The 8,606-nt window shown below is 36.6% G+C and overlaps 2 protein-coding genes across 3 annotated transcripts in view; both read left to right on the top strand.

The window, feature by feature from the left end:
- The window catches only part of LOC107675505 (segment polarity protein dishevelled homolog DVL-2-like), a 15,829-nt gene extending 10,420 nt beyond the window's left edge, over positions 1-5,409 (top strand). The window contains exons 7-16 of the mRNA XM_016469887.1: positions 1-70; positions 776-845; positions 952-1,091; positions 1,440-1,516; positions 2,001-2,068; positions 2,587-2,709; positions 2,808-2,939; positions 3,067-3,243; positions 3,362-3,580; positions 4,390-5,409. The exon at positions 1-70 is cut by the window's left edge and continues 1 nt beyond it. Of these exons, the coding sequence (XP_016325373.1) occupies positions 1-70; positions 776-845; positions 952-1,091; positions 1,440-1,516; positions 2,001-2,068; positions 2,587-2,709; positions 2,808-2,939; positions 3,067-3,243; positions 3,362-3,580; positions 4,390-4,940 (1,627 nt within the window). The 3' untranslated portion in view covers positions 4,941-5,409. The remainder of the gene's footprint in view (positions 71-775; positions 846-951; positions 1,092-1,439; positions 1,517-2,000; positions 2,069-2,586; positions 2,710-2,807; positions 2,940-3,066; positions 3,244-3,361; positions 3,581-4,389) is intronic.
- A 2,421-nt stretch (positions 5,410-7,830) lies between these two features.
- The window catches only part of LOC107675499 (very long-chain specific acyl-CoA dehydrogenase, mitochondrial-like), a 13,016-nt gene continuing 12,240 nt past the window's right edge, over positions 7,831-8,606 (top strand). Inside the window, exons 1-2 of one of the 2 annotated variants that reach the window (XM_016469868.1) lie at positions 7,831-8,069; positions 8,183-8,334. In XM_016469868.1, the coding sequence (XP_016325354.1) occupies positions 8,261-8,334 (74 nt within the window). In that variant the 5' untranslated portion in view covers positions 7,831-8,069; positions 8,183-8,260. Of the gene's footprint in view, positions 8,335-8,606 lie in introns of both variants that reach the window. The other variant, XM_016469867.1, reaches the window with a different exon arrangement.

Below are 8,606 nucleotides of genomic sequence, written 5' to 3'. Positions count from 1 at the left end.
GCAGAGCACAGCATCTAGATTGCTGAAACGCCATCGCAGACGCAGGAAACAGCGCCCACGTCTGGAGAGGGTATGACACCTTTTTTTTTCTTCTGCATAACAGAAATAGGGTATATGTCGAACATCACCTGACCAAACAGGTCTCATTGCTTCCGCTTGTCGGAGAACGTGTTAACAGCCGTATTAAATAATAGCGATATCTATGGACTTTTAAGATAATCAGTTAAACTAGCTAGCTGTTTTTATTGTTGACGTTTGTTGACTTTTTATTCCATTTTTATATCTAAATGTGAAAAGAATAAAAATAAAAAAAACTTTTAGATATCAGTCCGCATATGTGATGGACATTGGTTATGATCATCATTGGTATCTACTTTGAAGGCATCTTGAGTAAAACTGCTTCATATTTAACTAAGCATATGCAAAACGCTTGAACCGGAAGCGACGAGACCCGGTTAACAGAATACGGAAGTCTGTTGCGCATAACCCCTATTAAGATGTTTTGAAGAATGTTGGTAACCAAACAGTTTTGGCTCCTATTTACTTCCATTGTATTTCCCATATAATATGCGTAAAATGAAAGTCAGAGGGAATGGAAACGGTTTGGTTACCAACATTCTTCAAAATATCATCTTTTATGTTGCACAGAAGAAAGTTATACTGGTTCGGAACCATGAGGGGGAGTAAATGATGACAGAAATGTAATTTTGTATTTGATACAATTGAACAATTTGTTTTAATGAATTTGAATGAATTCTTGTTTGTTTTGTTATAGGCTTCCTCTTTCAGCAGTGTGACAGATTCAACCATGTCCCTAAACATTATTACAGTCACTCTTAACATGGGTTAGTGCCATTTCTTACCTTTTCCTCCATTTCTGTCCTGCTATTTATTAAATATGAATTGTATTTAATTCATAATGTGCTCCTTTCTGTTTGTTGTGTCCTACAGAGAAGTATAATTTCCTGGGCATCAGTATAGTGGGTCAGAGTAATGAGAGAGGTGATGGAGGCATCTATATTGGCTCCATCATGAAGGGAGGAGCTGTAGCTGCAGACGGACGCATTGAACCTGGAGACATGCTGCTGCAGGTGTGTGTTTGTGTATACACATTCATAGGAAAAAGTGGTTAGTGCTGGGAAATCAGGCACAAATTGAGACCTGCACATCCTGATCTCTTTTTAATGGAGGACTGGCCTGTCAGATGAGTGATGTGACTGCTATTTTATTTCTTGTCAAACTTAAATGCTCAACATTAAAATCTAAGACAGTATTCTCAGGCCACACCCAGCTTCAAGACACAAACATTGCGGCCGTTTCAGTAGAAATTACCCTTAAACAAAGAATCAGTACTTTCATTGCTGCAGGGTTAATGCAGTTCTGTTTTAATTACTGGGTCTAATGTTTGTTAGACTGATTGTTGTCTTGTTTCTGTGCAGGTGAATGACATCAACTTTGAGAACATGAGTAATGATGATGCGGTCAGGTTGCTCCGTGAGATTGTCCATAAACCTGGGTGAGTCTGTGAGAATTGCCGTAAGCTTGCCTTCAAGTCTTCATGGGAACGTCCCATTTTTAAAAATGACAATTTCATAATTATCTTTCTAGTTTCAATAAAACAGTAAATGTTTTAACACTAATACAACAAAATTAAGAGCAAAAGATACACGTTGGTGGAATTGGAGGTTTCGCAGTGTATTTTATCATTTTTTTGGGCTGCCACAGAAGATGATCCATTTATCCATCCATCTATTTTCATATCCTCCAACTCAGAAATCAAGGCTCAAAGAAAATCCCATTGGTTTCCCACTGGTCAATACAACATGTGCACTTTTCTCATAAATATATCGCTTATATTCTTAATCAAATGATTCTGACATGACTTACAGCAGGAGGACCAAGTATTGCACTCTATGCAAGTTGTTATTATTAGTAAAAAATATATTAGTAGACAATAATATATAACCTGCAGTGTTATAATATCACTTTTATTCTCTTAGACCCATCACTCTGACTGTGGCAAAATGCTGGGACCCTTCTCCACAAGGTTATTTCACCCTGCCACGCAGTGAGTCTAATTTTAATTCCTGTTTATGTAATATATATATATATTTATATATATATTTCATAAATATAAAATTATAATATTGCATGGAATTTATTAGGCCTAATAAATTACTGCTCAAATGTTTAAAAGTAATTTTATGCAGCAGGGATGCATTAAATTGGTCAAAAGGACAGTAAAGACATTAATAATGTCACAGAAGATTTCAAATAAATGCTATTCTTTTCAACTTTGTCTTCGTCAAAGAATCCTGAGACAAAATGTATCAGGGGTTCGACCTAAATTTTAGGCTGTGCAACTGTTTTCAACATTGAAAAATTTCACAATATTACAGTTTTTACAGTTTTTTTGGTCAAATAAATGCAGCCTTGGTGAGCGTAAGCGACTTTCAAAAACATTTAAAAGTCCTACTGACCTCAAACTTCTGAATAGTAATGTAAATGTATAATTTTGTTTTTAATGATATATATATATTATTTGAGATTCATTTATCTAACATCCTTCCCCATCTTGTCTGTCAGATGAGCCAATCCACCCCATAGATCCAGCAGCATGGGTCAATCATTCAGTAGCTCTCACAGGGGTGTTTCCATCCTACCCTAGCAGCACAATCACCTCCAGCTCATCTGTCACTGAAACTGAACGTAAGTATTGTGCTTGTTTTCTCCTTTACTTTTCTAGACCTTTTACAAGCGTACTCTCTCTTAGCCCTATTATTTAATCTCTCTTTCTCTGTCTGTAGGATTTGACGAGTTTAACCTGTCTCTTCGCTCTGACATGGCATCGGTTGCTAAGGCCATGGCATCTCCTGAGTCCGGTCTGGAGGTCAGAGACCGAATGTGGCTGAAGATCACCATTCCCAATGCTTTCCTAGGTCAGAGACTTTTACCCGAGACTGTATTTACACACTGTTCCTAAATGATCGTTGTAACTATGAGACAAATGGACCTTCAATCTAATCCAGTGTTTGTTTTTCTCTGACTTTATGATTGTGTGAATAGGCTCTGATGTCGTTGAGTGGTTGCATCATCACATTGATGGGTTTCAGGACAGACGGGAAGCTCGTAAATATGCCAGTAACCTACTAAAGGCTGGTTTCATCAGACACACTGTTAACAAAATCACCTTCTCCGAACAGTGTTATTACATATTTGGAGACTTCAGTAACTGTGAAAATTGTAAGTAAAATCAGCTTCATGTTTTAAAGAGAAAAAAAATACACATACAGCAAAATAAATGTTATTTTTGCCCAAATGCATAAATGTTATTTAATCTCTCATTTTTTCTTCCTCTCAGACATGGCCAACCTTTCCCTTAACGATAATGATGGTTCCAGCGGTGCATCAGACCAGGACACTCTGGCCCCTCTTCCATTGCCGGGAGCAACACCATGGCCTCTGCTCCACTCTTTCACGTACCAGTACCCTCACCCCTATTCCACCCAGCCACCTCCCTACCATGAGCTCTCCAACTACAGCTACGGCCCAGGCAGTGCAGGCAGCCAGCACAGTGAAGGTAACAAACTACACTGACGCTCAGTGCACGCCCATGGCACAAATTGTGAACAAACTGCTAGAGATTTCTTGAAAATCCATATACACTACTGTTCGAAGGTTTGAAGTCAGTAAGATTTTTTTAAATTTTTTTATTTATTATTTTATTCAGCTAGGTAGCATTAAATTGATCGAAAGTGACAGTAATAACTTTTACATTGCTATAAAAAAATTATATTTCAGACAAATGCTGTTCTTTTTTTTTAACTTTCTATTCATCAGAGAATCCTGAAAAAAATGTATTACGGTTTTCACAAAAATATTAAGCAGCACAACTGTTCAACATTGATAATAATGAGAATTGTTTCTTGAGCACTAAATCAGCGTATTAGAATGATTTCTGAAAGATCATGTGTCACTGAAGACTGGAATAATGGCTTCAGCTTTACCATCACAGGAATAAATTGCATTTAAAAAAAATATTTAGATAGAAAACAATTATTTTGAATTGTAATACTATTTCACAGAATTACTGTTTTAACTAATGGTTTAAATGCAGCCTCACAAGACTTTTTTTTTTTTTTCTTTTAAAAAAAAAAAAAACATTTAAAAATTGTACTTTTGAATGGTAGTGTATATCCATTTATTTTCATTATGGAACTAAAATTGAGAAAGTGCTGGACAAATATGCTGCACTTATTTATTTTCATTTGTATTTATTAAGTTTTGTTTTCATCTGTGTTATTTTAAATGTATATAATGGTATTTTAGTAATAGTAATAATCAAGCCCTGTCAACACCCTGTTGTGTTCTTGTCTCGGTTTCTCTCAGGGAGTCACAGTAGTGGCTCCACACGCAGTGACGGAGAGAAGAGAAGGGGCAGTAAAAGCGTATCTGGCAGCACGGCGGGCGGTAGCGTACGTGACGATAAATCTCCTGGTGGGGGCGGGGCTGACTCGCATTCTGGTAGCGGCAGCGAATCAGATTACTCTGTTCGCAGCAGCCTGAGGCGAGACCACGGCTCAGCCACACCTAGCGAACACAGCCGCTCGAGTCAGCGCTCGAGCCAGCGCTCGCATCATCGTGTCCCGTCTGCTCATCTCGCCCCATATCCGCCTGGAATCCCCATCCCTTACAACCCAATGATGGTGATGATGGTGCCCCAACATCCACACCCACACCTAGCACTTGGAGCTCCACACCCACAAACGCCTACTTTGCCGCTCCACCCTGGCTTGCCCCCCTCCGGCACCCCTGGTGGGCCTCCAGGAGCTCCACCAACCCGAGACCTGGGCTCCGTCCCGCCTGAGCTAACTGCCTCTAGGCAGTCTTTCCACTTGGCCATGGGCAACCCCAGTGAGTTTTTTGTGGATGTAATGTAATGAAGGATGTAACCGTCGATGCACAAGTGAAGGAGTGAAAGCAGAGAGGTTTGTAATCACATGATAACTGAGTTCTACTCTGTGACTGACAGAGATGTAGTTTACTGTATCAGTGCAGCTGTTTAGAGTTAGTGTTTGTCCTTGACGGTAGGAACAGGGTTTACAGAAGGGTAGGAAGTCTTGCATAGCACAGACTTCAAAATCTATTTTGTCTTTGTGGTATTAGCCACAATAGGGTTCTGGCCATCTAGATGACTGAAAAGAATTGGCTTATTTTTTCAGAGTCCTGTTATTTTCTTTAAATGTTTCCACAAATTGCTGGAAGGGCTTTGATTAAGATCTCATGATTTTCCTGAAAATATTTCTAAAAGCAAATTTGCTTTACACACCTTTTAAATGACCGACATGATGTTCACTAGAATACAAAAATGCTTTTAAAATAACAGTGATAAATGAAAACTTTAATTTTAAGTAAACCCTTCTATAAAAAGAATAAAGTATGGAAGCTTGTTTCCATCACGGGATAAAAAATTAAAAAGGTAATTGCAACTTATAGCGCACGATTTAGACTTTTTTCTTGCAGTTCTGAGAAAAAAAACAGAATTATGAGATATTAACTTGCAGTTCTGAGAAAACTCTGAATTGTGACAATCTCGCAGTTGTGAGGGGGAAAAAGTCAAAATTGTGAGATTAAAAATTACCTTTTTATTTTTTAATCAATATGACTTAAAAAAAAAAATTGCTAGATGCAAACTCAGAATTCAGACAAAAAAAGTCAGAATTGCAAGATATAAACTAGGCATGCCTTCAAAAACCTTTAAAAGGATTCAAAAGGTTGCAACAATCGATCAGGTGTATTATGTCTCTAAGTAGTACTTTAAAGTGTACCAAGGAATTCTGAAAGCTTTTCTCTCATGTACTATGTGCTGTATGCTTTAAAAATTGCCTTTGTAAACTGTCTTTGTACTGCTGATTGGAGCCAGGGTTCATGGAAACAAATATTTGATTGTCAGTTTCTGAGATTAAGAACTCTTCTGATTCCTGGTCTTAGAAAGCAATCCCTTTCAAAGACTTGCTAGTACCTTCACAAATAGGCAGACTATAAAACGATTGTACTAAAACGGTACATGCAGAGGAAGCTTTAACCCCATAAAAGGTACTTTCTGGGTAGAATAGGTTGTTTATTCTATTTTCTACTCCAGAGATGATTTTTTTTTTGTCTCTTTGCATGGCTGATAATCATAGCGCCTTTTTATATGAGTTTGTAGATATACAGGTCCAAATATTCAGGTGCTACATAATTACTGAGTCTCAATGGAATGCCATGTTGAAGTGTTACATTTTGAATATCATCAGATACTGTCACTTTTGCATGCTGTCACTCCAAATAAATTTGATAGAATTAACTCCGAAACTAGTCATTTATTCTCTGAGAATTGTCAAGTGTTTGATGCTAATGTCTCATTTTTGTGTTTTAGTTTCAATCTTTATCTTATATACTGTATAACACAAGGAATAGTATTTATATGCATCACTACTGTATCAGTGTTATATAGAATTAGATATAGAATCACCCTTGGTTGTTGTATTTTAGTGTAAAACACACATTTTTAGTTATGCAAAATCTTTCCTTCCACTGCAGCTCTCAAATCTCAATACGCAAAATCAAACTGTCACTTTGACATTACCTACAACAGGTGCCAGAATCAATGGCATTATGAGATCAGTGACGTCAAATGTGGTGTTATGCATTAAGGTGCCATTTCTAAATTTATTGAAAAAGACTTAATGAGAATTAAATTTTAAGTGCTGTTATTGTGTGTTTTTCCCCCCCTTTTGCAGTTTGACAGGCTTTGTCACAAACAGCCATTGGGGAAAAAATCTAAAAAAATTATTTCGAAATTCTAATTTTGTTTTCCACTTAAATAAAGAATGTTGCAGATTTGGAACAACACGAGGGTAAGTAAATAATCTTCAGAATTTTAACTTTTGGATGAATAATTTTTAAGGCTATCAGATGGAGTACTCTGAATGATTATCTAGAATTGAACACACTGTCCAAATTTGGTAAATTTATACAATGTATTAATTACAATATTTGTTGGTCAAAACAATGGTTTGATACTTTTCTGTTGTCTTGCTGTTGGGCCATTGTGTTCAACCTTTTTGCCTTTTTGTAATCAAGACTTTGTATAGGAACGTGCCTGTACAAAAAAATGATCTACCCAAAGATATCTTAACTTGAATAAAAAGTGACCTTTTTTCAATAAAAAGTTAACTTTTTCTCGAAAAGTAACCTTTACATATTTGTTTAAACGTTAATTATAAGAATTAATAATAATAATAATAAGATTTCACTTTTTCTGTTCTCTTACTATCCTCCTGTCCTAGCTTTTTACTATTTTGAACGATGACTGAAACCTTGTATAACGGGCACTTCTCGTGTTTATTGCCATCTTATGATACATCGCTTGTTGTATTCCTCAACTGTAAGTCGCTGTGGATAAAAGCGTCTGCCAAATGAATAAATGTACATTATTACCACCTATACAAATTATTTTAAATGATTTTTTTTCGATTAGGCCTATTTAAATTACATTTTAATTCATGTTATATATTATGACATAATGTAAGTATAGCGAACATTTAATCGCTTTGTATATGCAAGTTAGCTCATATATATATATATATATATATATATATATATATGGAATATTATCTTATACATAATTGAATATAATGTCTCATAAAAATATCTTGGTTCAGCTTATTATAGCATATCAGCATATAATAGTTCAGCATATCCATTTCGTTTCACTGTAATACACAAAGGAACCTTCCGCTGTATTGTAGCAACTCCCCCGAAGCTGATCTGAGATCAGCAGCGTTACCCAACTCTTCCCATGTACTTCCGGTAGGCAGTAAGCTGTACAGTGGATCAAAGCGCTTTGTTTATCAGTAGTTTTCGTATTTCGAGAGCTATTTCAAACGCGTTTTGTAGCAGAAGTGTTCGAGTCGCGTCACCGTACACCGGACCTGCAGCGGGAAGAGCCAGCTGATCTATAATAGTCATCATATATAGATCAGTGGAAGAGCTACTAACTGGAAGTCAAGGGCGAAATAAAACCGGTTCTGCTGCATTGTAGGACACTCCGTCCAGAACCCATTTACCTCTAGCTGGACATTGTTGTCTCGTTGTTTATTGGCATTTAATTACTTTTTAATTTGTCCGCGATCCATAGGCAAGCGTGACACTTCCGCTTCACAGGAGATAAACAACGTTCGGCAAGAAAGACAAGAATCTCGGCCTAATCATCATCATGTTGTTGCGTAAAGTTACTCAAAGTCCTGCGATCTGCAGCACTGTCTTCCGTCTACAACCAGCTATTACAGGGTGAGACCGGTGTTTTCATTCAGGTCGAGTTTATTATTATGTAAAACAAAAACTATTTTAGTTAAAGGAAGGTGGAAAAAATCGAATATACAGAAACTAAAATCATTTGGAAAGTGTCTCCCGAATGAATAAATATATATATATATATATATATATATATATTGGTTTCATATATACTGTATATACACACACACATACATATATATACAGTGGGTACGGAAAGTATTCAGACCCCCTTAAATTTTTCACTCTTTGTTATATTGCAGCCATTT

This window comes from Sinocyclocheilus anshuiensis, unplaced genomic scaffold (assembly GCF_001515605.1).
Source record: "Sinocyclocheilus anshuiensis isolate Anshui unplaced genomic scaffold, SAMN03320099.WGS_v1.1 scaffold1968, whole genome shotgun sequence".
Classification (NCBI taxonomy): domain Eukaryota; kingdom Metazoa; phylum Chordata; class Actinopteri; order Cypriniformes; family Cyprinidae; genus Sinocyclocheilus; species Sinocyclocheilus anshuiensis.
Note: the sequence above shows the minus strand (reverse complement) of the source record. Positions and strands in the feature narration are given on the sequence as shown.